This window comes from Clupea harengus, chromosome 14 (assembly GCF_900700415.2).
Source record: "Clupea harengus chromosome 14, Ch_v2.0.2, whole genome shotgun sequence".
Classification (NCBI taxonomy): Eukaryota; Metazoa; Chordata; class Actinopteri; order Clupeiformes; family Clupeidae; genus Clupea; species Clupea harengus.
The window spans coordinates 20,710,686-20,729,609 of record NC_045165.1 but is presented as its reverse complement, the minus strand read 5'-3'; the positions used below and the strand labels follow the sequence as shown (position 1 = coordinate 20,729,609).

Here is an 18,924-nt window from a genome sequence, read left to right as displayed (position 1 = left end):
ACTTGGCAGACTGGAAGCCGACAGTCGCTGGAAGCTGCTCTCAAGTGTCGTCCGTGTACGCATGCATCATTTTACAAACATGCTCCCATGATGCCGTTCACTAAGTGGACGCATCCGCCATTTTTAGCACACACTCTCCCATGATGCACTGCAGACACAGAATGCGTCATTTCACACACATGTTCCCATGATGCATTGCACTTAGTGAATGATGCATGCATCATTTTACACACATGCTCCCAAGATACTCTAATGACTACCGTTTTTAATCTCATGATTCACACATTCACACTTTGCACACGTAGGGGGTCACAAGAAGACCTACGGTGTCTTATTACAAATTATTTTTGTGTTGGAGAGAGAGGGAAGCAGAGAGCAGTGTGTGTATGATGTGTGTATGATCCGTGTGTGTGTGTGGTGTTTTTGTGTACCCCAAGTATTACTGACGTGCTCCAGTCCTGTTATCATCTCCATTCAAATATCTGCCAGCTGCCAGCACAGGATGCATTTCAGAAACCTCCAAAAGCTGCAATGAACCCAAAGAAAACACTGATAAATGGCTTTAATCTGATGACAATGGAGTTGCTGCAACAGGGAAGCGCTGCGTGGCCTACTTTAGAGGGCTGTGAGGACGAGGTGATCCAGGGGAGCGGAGTGCTTCTGCTTATAGGAGCAGGAGGATAAGCCTTTGATAGGTGGACCGGCTTTTGGGAACCGGGTTGGGGGTGTTGTGATGATACTAGGACAGTCATTCATTAACCCAATTTCAACCCATTTCTCTTCCACATGCACACACACACACACACACACACGTAAACACACAAACACTCTCTCACACACACACACACACACACACACACACAGGTGTCACGCCATGAGCGGAGGATCTCCCAAATCGAGCAGCTGAACCAGATGCCCCTGTACCCGACGGAGAAGATTATCTGGGATGAGAACATCGTACCCACTGAGTACTACTCTGGTGAAGGTGGGTGTGGATACAGTCTGCAGTCACGGGAATGAAAACACGTGCACACACACACACACACACACATGCACACACACACATGCACACACACAGAACCAGAACTGCACATTTACATCCAGAACTCTCTTCGCACTTCTCCAAACACACACACATTTTCACAAATTCTCTCTATAGTATCTCTTTATTATCTTTGTAGTCTTGCTGCTACAGCCAGCCATACAATTTATCTTTCTCTGTCACACACACACCCACACTCATCCTCTTTCAGGTTTTGCTGTGTTAGCGAGACCGATCCTTATCTGGCTAAAGCTCTGGTCTGCCACTGACACCGCGGCTCCATTTAAGTGTGTGGAGATAGCAGGGTGGAGCTGCCAGATCAGGCCAGAGATCCTTTTTAAACTCAACTCTGATGTGTCTAACCAGCCGATAAGGCAGAGCACGCCTGGCTGCAAAAACAAATGCCATCCACACTTAAGTGTTGATTCATGCTGTAAGCAGAGCTTTGTATTAAAAACCCTGTGTGTGTGTGTGCTTGTTGGGAAATATGTTTGTTTATCTGTGTGCACGTGTCTAGGTTGTCTAGCTCTGCCGAAGCTGAACCTGCAGTTCCTGACACTGCATGACTACCTGCTGAGGAACTTCAACCTGTTCCGCCTGGAGTCCACCTACGAGATCAGGCAGGACATTGAGGATGTGGTGTCCAGAATGAAGCCATGGTATGCTATCAGTCATCAGACCTGACTTAATGTTGTTACAACTGTTACTGGGGTTACTGTTGTTGTTGTTGCAGCTGTTACTGTTGTTACAGCTGTTACTGTAGTTGCAGCTGTTACTGGGGTTACTGTAGTTGCAGCTGTTACTGTTGTTGCAGCTGTTACTGGGGTTACTGTAGTTGTAGCTGTTACTGTTGTTGCAGCTGTTACTGGGGTTACTGTAGTTGCAGCTGTTACTGTTGTTGCAGCTGTTACTGGGGTTATTGTAGTTGTAGCTGTTACTGTTGTTACTGTTGTTGCAGCTGTTACTGGGGTTACTGTAGTTGTAGCTGTTACTGTTGTTACTGTAGTTGCAGACACACTGGGATGTTTAGCAGACATGAACTGCATGAGCATGCCCATTCAATAAAAAGGGTGGGGAGAAAGAACGACTTCACACATTAACAAAACAAATATATACTGTAAATAAAAAAAGACTGGAAGATTTAATAATAGTTAATGAATCTGTGTGAATAATGAGTTCTTGTTAGATACTGCAGGCATTCGAAGTAATACATATTCCTAGTATAATAGTTATTAATAGCATCCTAGAATGATAGTGTCACAGTATTTAATCATTGTGTGTGTGTGTGTGTGTGTGTGTGTTACAGGCAGTCTGAATATGGTGGTGTGGTGTTTGGCGGTTGGGCTCGTATGGCTCAGACCATCATGGCCTTCTCCATCGTGGAGGTGGCCAAGCCCAACATCGGCGAGGGCTGGCCAGCACGTGTCCGCGCCGACATCACCGTCAACCTCAATGTGCGCGATCATATCAAGTCAGAGTGGGAGGGTGAGTCCTTCCCATCATGCACCTCTGTCAAACTACCAGGAAATGAGCTTTATGTGACCCTGTAAACCTTGGAAACATTTTTATTTGTCCTCATGAAGGCTCAGTCCACAGCTCATCCTTGACCTCTCCTGAGGTTCATTTAAAGCTTAATTTATCACCAATGAAATTGCAAATATATCACTATAATCTGTCTGGAGTTTGTTGGCTTTTAATGTTTTGATTTTAGTTGCTCTTCAATACGATGACAATCAGAAAATTATTATAACTATTATGCTCAATGATGTTTTTCGCAAAAGCACCTTTAACATAAGTGCATGTGAGACAGGTCTTATGGATTGAGCTGTGGTATGGATTTAAGTGTAGCTGGTTCTCAGTCCCGCCTTGTTTAACGGTTGACCTTCAGAAATCCTGATTGTGCAGGACTGAGCATCCAGCTCCTGCGAGACACTGAGAGATGGCACCATTTCTCTTGTTATCTTGGCTAACTTAGCCAGCGGTATTAGAATGACAAATATTTCTATATCTATATTTCTATAGTTTATGTACATATAGGACAAAACCTGTTCACTGTTAGGTTACTACTTGCAGAGTGGATATTGGTCGCTACTATCACTACAAATAAAATCGTAGCAAATATATATTTGCACACACACACACACACACACACACACACACACACACACACACACACGGTATTGTGTGTGTGAGTGCCAAGAGGCCATGTGTAGTGGCTTTGCTGGTATAATTAGAGCTTCATGTTTTAAACATCAGTACGTGCTGACGGCGCTCTTCTCTCTCTTTTCTCTTTATTCCCCTCTCCTTCTTTCCTCCTCTCCTCTGTCTTCTGTTTCTTCTCATCCCCTCCTCTCCACCTCTGCTCTGAGATTTCTCCTTCTCACTCCACCCTCCTTCTTCTCCCTCCGCTATTTCCTCTGTTCGACCATCTTCATCCTCTCTTCTCTTCCTCTCTTCTCCTGTTCTTCTCCCGTTCTCTTTTCTTCCTCTCTTCCCCCTCTCTCCCGCCCTACTCAGGCCTGCGTAAACATGACGTGTGTTTCCTGGTCACCGTTCGACCCATGTTGCCGTACGGCACACGCTTCGACCGGCGCCAGCCCTTTGTGGACCAGGTGGGCCTGGTGTACGTACGCGGCTGCGAGGTGCAAGGCATGCTGGACGATAAGGGCCGTGTCATCGAGGAAGGTGAGGAGACTCTTCCCCGCATCTATCACTTCCTATCACAGAAGCAGACATTCCACTTGTCTGTACCGTTTTGAGCTTTTTCCTTTCTAGAGCACAAAGCTTTATAATGCCTTCAGACCGAGTCCAGCCTTTAAGCCCACAGAATTTCACCAAAACATTTCCTGGTAAATCTTCCCTCCCAAATGGCTTGGGTCATTAAGTGATGTAAGACTACCATTTGCCCTCTTCCATCCCTCTCTGAAATATGAACGTATCACATGTGTGATGCTGTGGTCTCCTGTCTGTGTACGGTGCAGCGGTGTTGCCTCCTCCTCCTCCTCTCGGCTCTGGATCAAGAGCAAAAACACTGAGGAAGGAACCAGGAGGTGGAGTAAGCCTGTAAGCTGGCTGGAAACGGCCTCCACCACCTCCCAGCAAATCAATACCACTGAGATCAATAATGGCAACACGCTACGGATGTTGCCCCCTGAAACGGGCCTTTGCAGCTAGAGGAAGTTTCATCCGAATCCTTTCCTGCTGTTTACTTCAAACAAATCGAATTCTGGAAACAAATCGTAATTCAAGACATCTGCATAACACGTGCATTGCTGGAATGTGATGTTTAGTTATTTTTACACAGTATAGAAGTTCTGGATGTTTGTGATGTGTGTTCACTGTTTGTGTGTGTGTGTGCATGCATGCGTGTACACACGTGTGTGTGTGTGTGTGTGTGTGTGCCTGTCGGGAAGATGAATTTGCAGACAGCGCACTTCCCACCAGAGTAATGGGGTGTCAGAGTAATCACCCTCATTCTGTCTTACCAGTGCAGTCAGACCACATCCAATTAGGAGACCACCTCTCTGCCTCAGAGTGTGTGTGTGTGTGTGTGTCAGAGTGAGTGTTTGTGTTTTTACTGGATTGTGCCTCATTTGTGTGTGTGTGTGTGTGTGTGTGTTTGTGTGTGTGTGTTTGGAATGCATCTTGATTAAGGGTGTGTTACATCTTGTTTATTTTTTTGTGCAGTCTGCATGTTTGTGGTTTGGTAGCTTTTATGTGTTTTTTTTTATTAGTTTGTGTGTGTGTGTGTGTGTGTGAGAGAGAGAGAGTGTGAACAGCAGCTAGTATGCTGAGGATACACACAGAGTAGGATACCTATTTCAGCATGCGTTTTAAAAAGCTATTTCAGCTGGCATCTCCTTTATGAACGAGGGCTTGTCTGGCCACATCTACATAGTACACACTTCCTTAGCACCCACTTCAATGCACACTCCCCAGTTCCCTACATAGTACACACTTCCTCAGCACCCACTTCAATGCACACTCCCCTGTTCCCTACATAGTACACACTTCCTTAGCACGCTCCATTCACGCTTCCACAGTATCGATGAATACTACTTACTTTCGTATCACGTACTTAAATGCATACTGCACATTTCCTAACATACTACATACTGAGAACATCCCTACACAATAGCCACTTCACTACATACTATACACCTTACTCCTTGTTGCAAAGTTCCCTAAATGAGAACAATACTAGGGGTTAATTGCTTTGTGCTTGTTTGTGTGTGTGTGTGTGTGTGTGTGTGTGTGTGTGTGTTGTGTATGTGTGTGTTATTTGTGGGGGTGGTATCTAAAGCTGGCAGTTTAAAAAAAAACTCTTTGTTTAGAGTATAATTCTCCCAGCAGGGCAGCACAGTAATGGTCGCCCTTTGGCGCATACCAGCCTTGGCACAGCGGAGACCACGGGATCAGGCCAAAATACGCCCCTCTGCTCTCCCACATCCCCCTGGTGTGGCTCTGTGAGCCCCAAACACACACTGCATTTGAGTGGAGGGATTTGGAGCACCGTGAGGGGGGGGTGGGGGGGTTCCGGCTGGTGGATTTGGGTTGGCATAAGATGGATGAGGGGGCGGCTTTAGGTTGGCAAATGATGGGTGAGAGTGGCCTGGCGGGGTTTAGGAGGGGCATCTCTGGATTGTGGGTGACACCTAAAGAATAGGGTTTCACCCACGCTGGGCCCAGAGTGTAGTCGTGTGGAGCATTCCTAGTAAATCTTTAGGAAAGGCCAATCCCCTCTCTGGGAGTCATGCTACTACCCCCCTCCCCTCTCTTTGCGGTTACAGGTGTGAATCCTACATTGGGTTCCGTTAATCCTGGGTTTGGGATTAGGGGGCTAAGCAGTTTTGGCCGCCCTGCTAGGGTTGGTGTGTGTGTGTGTGTGTGTGTGTGTGTGTGTGTGTGTGTGTGTGTGTGTGTGTGTGTGTGTGTGTGTGTGTGTGTGTGTGTGTGTGTGTGTGTGTGTGTGTGTGTGTGTGTGTGTGTGTGTGTGTGTGTGTGTGTGTGTGTGTGTGTGTGTGTCACTTTTTTTTTTTTTTTTTTTTTTTTTTAGAAACCCCACTGCCTGCTGCTTCTCACTGGGTTTACCACTAGACTATTCTCCAATCCCTAAATGAATGATCACAGAATTCCCTCTTAAAAGTGAGCGCCCCTCACAAGCCTTCTACTGGGGGACCTCAGGCTTAGCAAGGCTGCTCTGAGATTCTGTCTAATAATATTTAAGTAATTTGTTCCTTGCATCGACACCCGTGAGATTTTACCCCAAACTGTTTTTCTCATCAGTGTTAGAAGAGGATGTGATTCTCACTGCTCATTGGCTCTGGTTTTTATTTCAAGGTCCGGACCCGAAGCCCAAGCTGAGGGGAGACTCCAGAACCTTCCGGGTTTGGCTGGACCCAAACCAGTACCAGCAGGACATGACCCACAGCATCCAGACTGGAGTGGAGGATCCGTACGAGACCTTCAACATCATCATGCGCCGCAAGCCAAAGGAGAACAACTTCAAGGTTGGTACGGAGGGACACATCCCCCTGCCACCGGACACACACACACACACACACACACACACACACACACACACACCTTCAAGGTTGGTACGGAGGATCCCATGATCCTCTTCTACACTCTTCGCATCCCAAGTCTGCTTCCCCTCTTATGAGGAGTTCATATCCAGCTGCCGCTGGGAAAAACACACAAACAAACAAACAAACAAACAAATAAACACACAAACATACAAACCCAGACACACACTTTGAGTGATAAATCATGCGTGGCTCAAAGGAAGCTGCTGGGAGCTGTTGAGGGGAATTACCACAAGCTCAAGGCCCCTGATGCCATCACCCCCACCCACCCTGAAACACACACACACACACACAGACCTTTTCTGAGTGACCTTGTGCTGAAGGGGGCCTCCACCCACTCAAACAGACATGCAAACACACTGAGTGACCTTGCTCTGCTGTGACAAAACACACACACACACACACACACACACACACACGGACATTTCTCTCACTGATGCAGAACCTGCCTGCGTGACCTTATCCCGTTACAGTCTTTAAGAACTGACCTCACCACACACACACACACACACACACACACACACACACACACACACACACAGAGAGATCAGGTTACACTCTTTAAGAAGATGTCCTGACAGCAGATATGTTGTACTCCACTGTCCTTGTCCTCTCTAAGGCTGCTTTGTAATGAAATAAATGCATTTTTTCTCTCTCCCTTTCTCTCTCTCTGTCTGTTTGTCTCCCTCTCTCTTTCTATTTCTCTCTCTCTCTGGCTCTTGCAATTGTCTCTTTCTATACGAGAACACTCAACTGGGTAATTTCCAAAAGGTTCTTGCCAAGCCTCTTTTTGTTTAAAAGTGTAACAGAGATGGCTGCTTTTAATGTTCATTCACTGGTTTCTGCTCATTCCAGATAATGGAGGGGATGATCAAAGGCTCCTGGCCTAAAATAAGCAGAGATGCCTTTTATTAATAGCAGACAGGCGTGAGGCTGGAGAGGCTTTGGGTCTCTGGTGAATCTCAATGAAAATAATGCCCTTGAGAAGATCCTTAAAGGGTGCTGTGATGGAGGTAGACAGCTCCTCAAAATTAAGAAGAGTGTTTTTTTTTTTTTCTACTTCTTCTTAAAGCACCACACAGGTGCGGGTATTAGAATTTCCTGCAGTCTCCATGGCGATGTGACGTGCCTTATCTTGGCAGACTTGACAGTCTGCTTAGTAACCTTTGGGTTTATCTCAGAGAGTCGGTCAAAAATTTTAATTTGACGGCCTCTTCACAGTGGTCTTCCTCTGGGAGAAATCTGTCCCTCTCCTTAACTCATTAGTCTGCAGTACTGCCTCGTCATCATTACCTCATCATCCATCAAGTTAAAAACCATCAAGTGAAAGTAGCCAAATGAGCAAGCTCATTATTGTTTGTTTATGAAAGTGGCAATATTTGATACCAATTTGGCATAAATCTAAAGACTATCTTAAGAGATTATATGTTTCAATCTGCTGCATTGAGGTGTAATCTCATAACTGCATTAGTTATTAATAATATAACTCCTATGGTCTTTTCGAAGTGCTCAAAGGCCCATTGCCTAAGATGAAAATCACAAAAGCATCATGAGGTTTATTTCTTTCTTTATTTTGTTGTGGACCTTGTGGAATTCTGAAGTGATTTCAATGTTTGTGTTCTCATTGCTGTTACATTCTGGAATGTCGTGATTGTTTGTCTTGGGTTCTCCTTGTGAGATTGTCTCCCGGAATCTCATTCTGTTCTCTCTGTGGACAGGCTGTGCTTGAGACCATCCGAAACCTGATGAACACAGAGTGCGTCGTCCCCGACTGGCTCCACGACATCATCCTTGGTTACGGCGACCCGGGCAGCGCCCACTACTCCAAGATGCCCAATCAGATCCCGTCACTGGACTTCAACGACACCTTCCTGACCCTAGACCACCTCAAAGCCTGTTTCCCTGGATACCAGGTCAAGGTCACAGTGGACGACCCAGCTCTCCAGGTTCCACCCTTCAGGTCAGGAGGTCATATGTCAGGAGAGGGGGGGGGGGTCACCGTTGTTGCAATTATTCACACACTTCACAAACATGAATGACAGATTCTGTGTCTTAACTCCTGTCTGTGATGTCTTTCCATATTTAGAATCACATTCCCAGAAAGCAAGACTTCACAGCAAGCTAAAGGGAAGAAAAGAAAGGCCGATCATGATGAGCATAAAGAGGAGGAGGGGAAGAAGGAGGAAGATTGCACGCTGGTGGTAGAACCTCATGTTATCCCTAATCGTGGGCCATACCCCTACAACCAGCCAAAACGGTAAGCATCATCACTCCCTTACAGTTAAACCATGTTCACCCTGCCCCTTTTGCAAGCATGGAGCTCGTGCTCCTATAACTAGAACAAAGGTTAGCCCTAAGGCTGGTGGCTTGCACCCCAGTAACTAACCTGGGGGTGAACCCTTTTACCAACCCAAAATGATGACCATGATTAGTCCCAGAAACAGTCGTCCTAAAAGCTCCCATGGCCAGACAAAAGTAGTAAGTACAGATGCGGTTAGTGCAGATGTGGACCAAGAGGGTTGAGGTGAGGAGGTCAAGCTGAGGAGGGGTTGGAGGTCGAGCTTTCGTGAGGTGCTCAGTGTTTACAAACACAAAGTTTATCTCCGGTTCAGCTCCCTGGCAGTCAGGTTGTCTAACACACACACACACACACACACACACACACACACACACACACACACACACACACACACACACACGTAAATACGCACACATGTGAACACGAACACAATGCCCCCTCGTCAGTTCTCATCACTCTCTGCTATTGCCACAGGCGCAAAGTCAACCAACTGCCTTTTGTTGCCAACCAAACACTTTTGTTGAACATACACACACACACACACACACACACACACAATCACACACATGGTTTAGCATGCTTACATAAGAAGGGAACCCTCAGGTGAAGGGGTATTTTGGTATTTGGAGGGGTAATAGAAGCAATCTGGAGGGCACATCTAAAGTGAACCCACAGGAGTTGAATGTATTGTTTCAAACAACACACACACACACACACACACACAAAACCACACACACACACACACACACACACACACACACACATACACAAAACCACATGCTCTTCAAACCTGTTTACACCCTTCAACCCTTTAGGAGTGTTTGCCACCGACTACAAAACTTTGTTTTTGTCGAACACTTTGTCTTTTCATCTCCTCTCCCCGTTCCCAAGCCGCTGGCTTGATCTCCTCTACTTCACACACTAAACACAACTATCCGACAATCAACTTGTGCCAGTCATGCATTGTAATTCAACCAGATTCCTTCCAGACAACTTTGAACTGAACTCATCTGATGCCCTTTGATGTGGAGGTTCATTAATACGCCCAAAGGGGTATTTCCTAGCGGAATTAAAGCCGACAGCTCCTGTGTTGATGGGTGTCGGGGTGGTTGGGGGTTCATGTCTTTATGAGCTGCCCGCATGTGTTAAACGCTGCATGTTTATCGAGCTTTGTGAATATTAATGGCCGCTTTGCTCTACGTTTACAGAAACACCATCCCCTTCACGCCAACGCAGATCGAGGCCATCCGAGCCGGCATGCAGCCTGGACTCACCATGGTAAGAGAAACACACCACTGTTTAATTTGGCTCTCAATTCACTTCTGACCAAGTCAGTCATAAACTCTGAACACTGTTCAAATCATCACGGTCATAGCTGTTTGTTTACTGTTAAGATTCAGAGATGAGCCCATGTCAGTGTCAGATGATTCAGTTATAAATCGTCCACTCTTTGAATCAGCCATATGCTCTCCACTTCTCAGATCATTACTGTTCATTACGGTTAGATTCAGATAAGCCATCACTGTTTGATTTAGTTATAAATCCACCACTATTCAGTTTGGTTTTAAAGTGCCAACTCCCCACGTCTCAGTTCAGTCATTACAGTTAGATCAACCTATACAACTGTTTGATTGGGTTATAAACTCATTGTTAGATTCATCCATGAAGCCACCACTATGGTAAGAAAGACACAGCCATAACAGCCATAGTGCAGTGCACCAGTAGAGGCCTTGAACCTACCACTGCTCAGTTCAGTCATAAGGCTACAATTGTTACTTAACCCCCTGTTGTTCGATTCGGTCATAAAATCCCTACTGTTCGATTAGGTTTTTAACTCATTGTCATTGGATTCGGTCGTAAACTACCAATGTACAGTTCAGCCGTAAATCCACCTCTGTTTGAGTCACTTACAAGCTCACCACTGCATAAATTGGTCATAAGCTCACCACTGTTCGATTCAGCCATAAACCCGCTCATTGCTCCCTGTAGCTATAAAACTGCTGTTGTGGAATTCAGTCATTGGTTTACCGCTGGAAGCTCCTGGTCCTGGACCTGTGTCCTGGTCACCTTTTAAAGGCCCATGCTTACTCCATGTTGTATGGATTATTGCTAGCATGAAATTTAGTAGATCAGTGATTTCCCAATGATCATGGAAATGGGTCACTGTTTAAAATTTTCTTGGGCAAACATCCTTCTTGTGTCATGTGTTTTCCTGTACTGTCTATATAGAGTTAATGGGTTTGTTGGTACCCTTGTTTTAACATACTTGTCCAGTGGCTACCACTCCATTACTACCATTAGCTAAATAAGTGTGTTTCTGAAGGCGCTCTCTGCTGCCGTACCAGTGATTTCATACCACTCAAACTCGATTTGGGAGTTATACCCCCTAAGATTAGTGACCCGTGCGGCATGGCTGGTATAAGGGAACATGGCATAAGATCAGATGGGTGATGTTTCTTACCCATAGCACTAACATGGTGAGCATGATGCACACCAACTTTGCTTGAGTCTGATTAATCTCGCAATGAGCGTAAGTAAATCACCAGCAAATCTTTGGCTACCATTTTGGCTGTATTGTTCTCTCAACTCTGACCTCACATGTACGTCTGACTATAGTAAAAGATGTTATTCGTGTCTGGCTAATAGCTTCCTTTTCGCTCAACCTTTTGTGTTTAAATGCGAGGTGATGGTGTGTTGTACTAGTTGTAGAGTTATATGACAGCTTTGCACTGTATGACTTTCACGGCATTGTTTTAAAACTGTGTTCAGGTTGGTCCAAGTGTTACCACACCTCACTACGTATTTCCAAAACTATTGTTAGCTAGTCAAGCGTTGCCGAGCAACTAGTACTGTCACTCTGCAGCCAATTTGAGAGAGGCTATGGCACATTCATTTGGACACTCACCTGTCTACACGTTGCATGTTTATTTGTACATTCCCCTTTCCTCACTCGAAAACGGACAAATGTGACATTATGAAATTGCTGCCTGCAATTTTGCTTTCTCTCTTTGAAATAATGGAATGTTGACGTCCTACAATTCAACGGTTGAAATATATCAAACATGGAGTGTTCGACCTGAACTGTTATTGTGTTTTCATCGATCATTGCGGTCACTTGTTCATTGATCATTGCGATTACTCGTGCCCATCCCGTGTCTGGTGTGTGTGTGTGTGAGACTGATCTCTGCTAAGGCCTCTATCTCTCCTCTCATCTGTGTTTTTCAGTGTTCCTCCCTCTTTTGTAAAGTTGCACTCAGAGCCGTGTTCTGCCTTTAAAGAGGGCAGTACCCTACACGCAGTATAAATCATTCACGAGTGGCCGTGCAGTCCGTGCAAGTGTGTGTTGCTGTTTTGGTTTGACACACAGCGAGAGCTGAAGCCTCCCCAGCACCAGCTCTGCACAGGTTGCGTGTGTGTTCTCATCACGTCTGTCTGCGCTTTTTAAGTTGCGTGTGTGTGTGTGTGTGTGTGTGTGTGTGTGTGTGTGTGTGTGTGTGTGTGTGTGTGTGTGTGTGTGTGTGTGTGTGTGTGTGTGTGTGTGTGTGAGAGAGAGAGAGAGTGTGCGTGTTTGCATCCTTGACTCAGCACGATTCTGCCAGGTAGCCCGGCCATAAGCTGATGGGCATTGTGTGTGTTTCCATCACGTGTACCTCTGCTTTGAAGGTTGCGTGTGTGTGTGATGGAGATAGATAGATAGATAGATAGACAGACAAAAATAATGTGTATGTGTGCTTATCTGTAACTTTGCATGAGACTGCCAGGTAGCCACAAGGTGATTGGTATCATGTGTCATCTGCTATAAAGATTCTGTGTGTCTTCAAAGTGTGTGTGTGAATGTATCCATGACTGGCTCTGGCAGGTAGCCTACAAGCTAGTGGGCATTGTGTGTGTTTTCGGAGTGGGTGTGTGGGTTTGTGTGTGGTTGTTTGTGTGTCTGTGTGTCCATGCACATCTACCAGGTAGCTCACAAGCTGACGGGCACACATGGGCATCAGTTGCCAGGGTTAGGCTGGATGCCGTTGATAACTACCGAGCTTCTCTCATCTTCCCTGGCAGCGCCTGTCTTTCAGTACCAGATGAGCTGGCTCTAACGAGTGTCCAATTCGAGTGGGCGTGCCCCCTCCTCCACTGCCTCCCTTTCACAGCGATCGCTCGTCCTTGGCTTTGTCCCGGTCAGGCTGACCTGGCGTGCCAACAATGATCCTGTGCCCCCTGTGCCCCCCGCACACACCCCCACCGCCCCGCTCACCCGCGCTGAGCTTGTCCTTTTCACTGAGCGGGGAGGAGGGCAGAGAGACAGCTGATGGCAGTAAACAGTAATTTGGTGGACAGCAAAGGGCTTCTGAGCGAGAGAGAGATGGAGAGAAAGAGAGAGAGAGATGGAGAGAAAGAAAGAGAGAGAGAGAGAGAGAAAGAGAGCGAGAGCGAGAGAGAGAGGAGGAGAGAAAGAGAGAGAGAGAGAGAGAGCGCGAGAGAGATGCTGTCAGGAGGACTGTGTTCTACATGCACCACTGCAGTCATGTTGTTCTTCTTTTTTCTGCTGGGTTATTTAACTGACAACCTCTTTTTCTTTGTCTCCGCTGTGTGTACTCTCTGTTCCTCCTCTCCTCTACCTCCTTTTATCATCGACCCCTCCATCACTCACTCTCTCTCTCTTTTTCTCTTTTTTTATCTCTCTCTCTCTTTCTCTCTCTCTCTCTCTCACTCTCTCTCTCTTTTTTTCTCTCTCTCTCTCCCCTTCTCTCCATCACTGTGTGTCCAGGTTGTTGGTCCTCCTGGTACGGGTAAGACTGACGTCGCCGTGCAGATCATCTCCAACATCTACCACAACTTCCCCGAGCAGAGGACCCTCATTGTAACCCACTCCAATCAGGTATGAAAACACACACACACACACACACACACAGACACACACACACACACACACACACACACACACACACACACACACACACACACACACACACACACACACACACACACACACGCACACACACACAGTTATCATATACACATACGCACAGTTAAAGTACACAAAAGCACACATCACATTATTTATGTATACTCCACTCCCTGATGTAATCAATTAAATTAGGGAATGATTCTGTCTCTCTCTCTCTCTCTCTCCTCTTATCATCTACACCTCCATCTCTCTCTCTCTCTCACACACACACACACACACACACACACACACACTAGGGCTGTCAACGAATATTCCAAATTCGAATATATATTCGAATAGTTGTTAAAAACAGAATTTCGAATGTGAAAATTAATATTCGAATGTAAAAAAAAAAAAAAAAAACACACAGCAGCGGCAGCAACTTTGCGGTCAGGGACAGGTCACAGGAGTCGCACTGTCTGGCACAGCCTCACTGCTGACAGTTGACTTGCCAGATGCAGAAAGTGCAGAACCCAGCTTGAACGCAGCAGAGAAAGTGATTGTAACCCCCAAAAATCTAAAGAGTGATGTCTGGAAATATTTCGGATTTTGGTCAGTTGATGGTAAACTTGTTGAGCCTACAGCTAAAGTAGTGTGTAAGCTATGTAAGCTAGAGTTAGCTTACCATTCAACAACTAGCAACTTGAGGCTACATCTCCACATTTTGGAGATGTAGCCTCAAGTTGCTAGTTGTTGAATGGTAAGCTAACTCTAGCTTACACACTACTTTAGCTGTAGGCTCAACAAGTTTACCATCTACTGACCAAAATCCGAAATATTTCCAGACATCACTCTTGAGACAGCAAGATGATAACTATATTCTGTGTTGTTTGACGTTGGATAATGACAGCTCTTAATTATGAAAAGTTGACTACTAGGATGGCTGTATTAATGCCAGTGGGCTAGCCTAATGTTGGTAGTGAAATACTGCGGTCGGTATGCGCATCGATGTGTTTTGTGATACATTGGCCTGTGTGATGGGAGTATGAGGCTGTGAGCGAACTATAGTTTGTAACATAACCAAGTCACGCATGGAGCAGGGTTCCAGATGCTTTGCCTTGCGCATTGTCATATCTATAACTAGCCTACTGGTACGTAAAAAAGGAGAGCCCACCCGCGAAAATCATGTGTGCGCTAACAATTGTCTGGCGCCAGGTCTGGGTATGAGGCATGTTGTTCCGGGGATATACTATTTAGTTAGATGGTCCGCAAGTTTTTTTTTATTGGCTAAGTGGTCCTTGGTCTGAAAAAGTTTGAGAAACACTGGTATAACAGCACCTAACATGACCAAATGCGTGTAGGTAATATGTTGTTAAATATGTTTAAACTTAAATAAATTACCTATACAAGTAGTTATGTCTCGTATTAATTTGTCCTGTTATTGACGTGCCTAATGCGCAAACAGATATTCGAATATATGTGTTTTTTTAAATGGAATATTCGAACGTCATTTTTGAGCAATTTTGACAGCCCTAACACACACACACACCCACACACGCACACACACACACACATGCACACACACACACCTGCTGTGGTCTGCCTTCCAGGAGTCATTGCTGTGGCTTTCTGGCTGCCCTTTCTGTCAGCTTTGCTCAGTGGCTATGTCTGCCTTTCGTGAGCTCTAAAGTTTAGGTGTGTGTGTGTGTGTGTGAGTGTGTGTGTGTGTGTGAGTGTGAGTGAGCCGTGTTGCTGGGACAAGTGCCTTAGCCACATTGCCTGCAGGGGACAATGACAATCTGGGCCACAACTGCTGCAGATCAGCCAAATAAATTCCTCACACAGTCACATGGCTAACAACACACACACACACACACACACACACACACACACACACACACACACAGAGGAAACACTGCCTTGCTGCCAATTGAGGGTTGGAGTTTTAAGTAGAACCGTGCTGGCTGTGAGCCTGCTGTGTGTGTGTGTGTGTGTGTGTGTGTGTGTTTTTTCTTAAAAGGCCGCATTTGAACTAGATTTTCCAAACTGAAGTGCTGAGAGCTGTGTTTTTTTTTTTTTTTTTTTTTTTTTTTTTTTAACTGAAACGAGGTCCAGGTTCTCTCTTTTAAACACTCACATTTCCATAACTGGTGAACTGTAAGACAAACTGTGTGTGTGGGTGTTTGTAATCCTGTGTGATCAGCTTTGCTGTGCGTGTGCGCGTGCACTTGCGCTAGCCTTGCCATTGTTTAAACATGTATATTATTTTACCTGTCGAATGGCTCTTCCTCCCATTCGTGGACCACTCCCAAATGAAGGCTTTGGCTTAAATAAGTGTGTTTGTGAGGTAGAGGCAGGCCGCTCTCTGCTGGCATACCAGTCACGACTCTACAAAATCGATCTGTGAGATATACCCCCCGAAGCTTTGTGATTCAAGTGGCTTCTAGAAACCGCATGGGTGGCATAAGGGGTCATTGCTTCAAATGGGGTGGGTGCTGTTTCTTACCCCTTGCCAAAACCACATGGGGCTTTGGCATGCCACCGGGGTTACAGTGCTGAAAGCAGGACTGTCATCAGAGGTGGCTGATGAGTGTGCACACCTCACAGGTTGGTGATTGGTTGCTGGCAGTGAGTGCTAGATGCTGATTGGTGCTTGGCAGGAAGTGGTGAAAGGTGATTGGTAGTTGACTGTTGACGTGAAGTTGGCAGCGGTCGCCCCGTGTTATCTAGTGACACGGTGCCAGTCGGGAGTAAATAACACTGCCTGGCTGTCAACAGAGCCATAAAATGCATCGGCACCAATACACACACACACACACACACACACACACACACACACACACACACACACACACACACACACACACACACAATAAACAGGAGCCTGGCTCTTATCTGTCTCAGGATGTGTGTGTGTGTGTGTGTGTGTGTGTGTGTGTGAGAGATGGAGAGATGGAGAGATGACATGAGTTTTGATGTGGGGTTGCATTTGCAAATGTGTGTTTAAATGTGTGTTGTTTAGGCTCTGAACCAGCTGTTTGAGAAGATCATGGCCCTGGACATCGATGAGCGCCACCTCCTGCGTATGGGTCACGGAGAGGAAGAGCTAGAAACTGAGAAGGATTTCAGCAGGTGACACACACACACACACACACAGAGAGATACACTCCAACTCCAACACGCAGGCATGCTTACATATAACTTGAACACATGCACTGTCTTGCATACACACACACACACACAGACACACACACACACACACACACACACACACACAGACACACCCCTAAGCACCCTATCACACAATCGAACACACACACACATACACACATACACACTGACAGTGACATATGATCAGCTGTCCTCACATATAATTAGCCAAAACACAGAGGACAGCAGAGTCACTCAATCCCCCCGCGGACCCGGTGGCCCAATGTGTTTGTCATCATAAGGGCCTCTGATAGGCCACACACACATACAGACACACACACACACACACACACACACACACACACACACACACAGACCTCAGTCAAGTCGGGTCCAAAGCAACAGTCAATCAGAGACAGTCCTAATCCCCTCAGATGCATTATACATTTGTAATATGCACTTCTGACTAAGTGGTTGGTAGAATACCTGACTGTACTAGCTGGTATTTTCAAGGCTATTCTGGCAAACATTTGACAACCATAATATGCTGCCAGTAAGATGTGTTGTGTGACCTTGCATGGAGGCCTCTTTATGGCCTGCTTATGGTTCCTAATGGCCCTGTAGGACTGTTGTTGTTGAGATAACATCTGCAGAGAGACCTCCTGGTCTCTGTGCCGTAGCTGCTGGTTCACACTCTGCAGTGTCCTCACACACTTCCAGACGCTTATTAGTATGCACACACACACTCACACCGCTACTGGAGCGCCTGAATTATTTTGTCTCATTTTCAGATTCATCTATCTGCAGGGACCTCTCTTAGTTACTAGTGCGACAGTGATACTCAGGAGTGTGTGTGTAGGAATATGTGTGTGCATGTGTGGTTTGTAGCTGTGTGTAGGAGTGTATCCTTGTGTAGCGTGTGTGTGTGTGTGTGTGTGTGTGTGTGTGTGTGTGTGTGTGTGTGTGTGTGTGTGTGTGTGTGTGTGTGTGTGTGCCTGCGTGCACGCGGTATGTGGGTATGTGACCGTATTCCGTGCTCCCAAGCATCTCAACGATTCTTTAATAGAAAGCAAAGCTGTGTAAGGGCACGGAGTGTGTGTGTGTGTGTGTGTGTGTGTGTGTGTGTGTGTGTGTGTGTGTGTGTGTGTGTGTGTGTGTGTGTGTGTGTGTGTGTGTGTGTGTGTGTGTGTTTTAGATCAACAGTGAACGTGCACGAAACTGGCCTATTTGGAGGGAGGAAATCGCATTATGCAGATGGGTGCAAGAGAGCAGGGAGAGATATGGAGATGGGGAGATGAAAAGAGGGAGAACAGGGACTGAGATTGAGAGGGAGGAAGAGTGAGAGAGGGAGGAAGAGATTGTGAGATTGAGGGAGGTGGAGGGAGAGAAAGAGTATGAGAGAGAGGGGGGGGAGGGGGAGAGAGTGAGTGTGAGAGAGTTTGAGATGGAGGGGGAGACAGAGGGAGAGAGAACTCCGAAACAGGAATTCAGATTCTGAACGTGCCTCCGCCTTTGAGGCTTGGGAAGGGAGGGAATTTAATTAACGCCGCGAACATGAAAAATGAAAGCTGCCATCAAAGAAAGTTTACAGAGCAATCAAAACATGTGACCCCCCCCCCCCCTCTCTCCCTCCCTCTCTCTCTCTCTCTCTCTCCTGCCGTTCTCTGGGTTGAACACTGCTAAGTCATTAAAGAGGCTGGTCAAGGCCAGCTGGAGAAAATGGCCTCCTGATGGCCAGGGCTCTTAATTACACACCGATGCTGGGTTGGGGTCCACGTCTGCGGTCACTGGGCTGGATGAAGTGTGTGTGGTGCTGATTCTCTGCATGTTCTTTTTAATTGCACACCGATGTAGGGTTGAGTTCTATGTCTGCGGTCACTGGGCTGGATGAAGGGGGTTCCCCCTCTTGCTGTGTGTGTGTGTGTGTGTGTGTGTGTGTGTGTGTGTGTGTGTGTGTGTGTGTGTG

General features: G+C 46.2%; 1 protein-coding gene across 5 annotated transcripts in view; it reads left to right on the top strand.

Moving 5' to 3' along the window:
- aqr (aquarius intron-binding spliceosomal factor) overlaps nt 1–18,924 on the top strand; it is a 73,419-nt gene that overhangs the window by 15,020 nt on the left and 39,475 nt on the right. For all 5 annotated transcript variants that reach the window (XM_031579804.1, XM_031579806.2, XM_031579807.2 and 2 more), the window contains exons 15-24: nt 865–985; nt 1,560–1,701; nt 2,349–2,527; nt 3,560–3,727; nt 6,383–6,552; nt 8,346–8,587; nt 8,714–8,884; nt 10,135–10,204; nt 13,689–13,799; nt 16,831–16,940. In XM_031579804.1, coding sequence (XP_031435664.1) covers nt 865–985; nt 1,560–1,701; nt 2,349–2,527; nt 3,560–3,727; nt 6,383–6,552; nt 8,346–8,587; nt 8,714–8,884; nt 10,135–10,204; nt 13,689–13,799; nt 16,831–16,940 — 1,484 coding nt within the window. The remainder of the gene's footprint in view (nt 1–864; nt 986–1,559; nt 1,702–2,348; nt 2,528–3,559; nt 3,728–6,382; nt 6,553–8,345; nt 8,588–8,713; nt 8,885–10,134; nt 10,205–13,688; nt 13,800–16,830; nt 16,941–18,924) is intronic.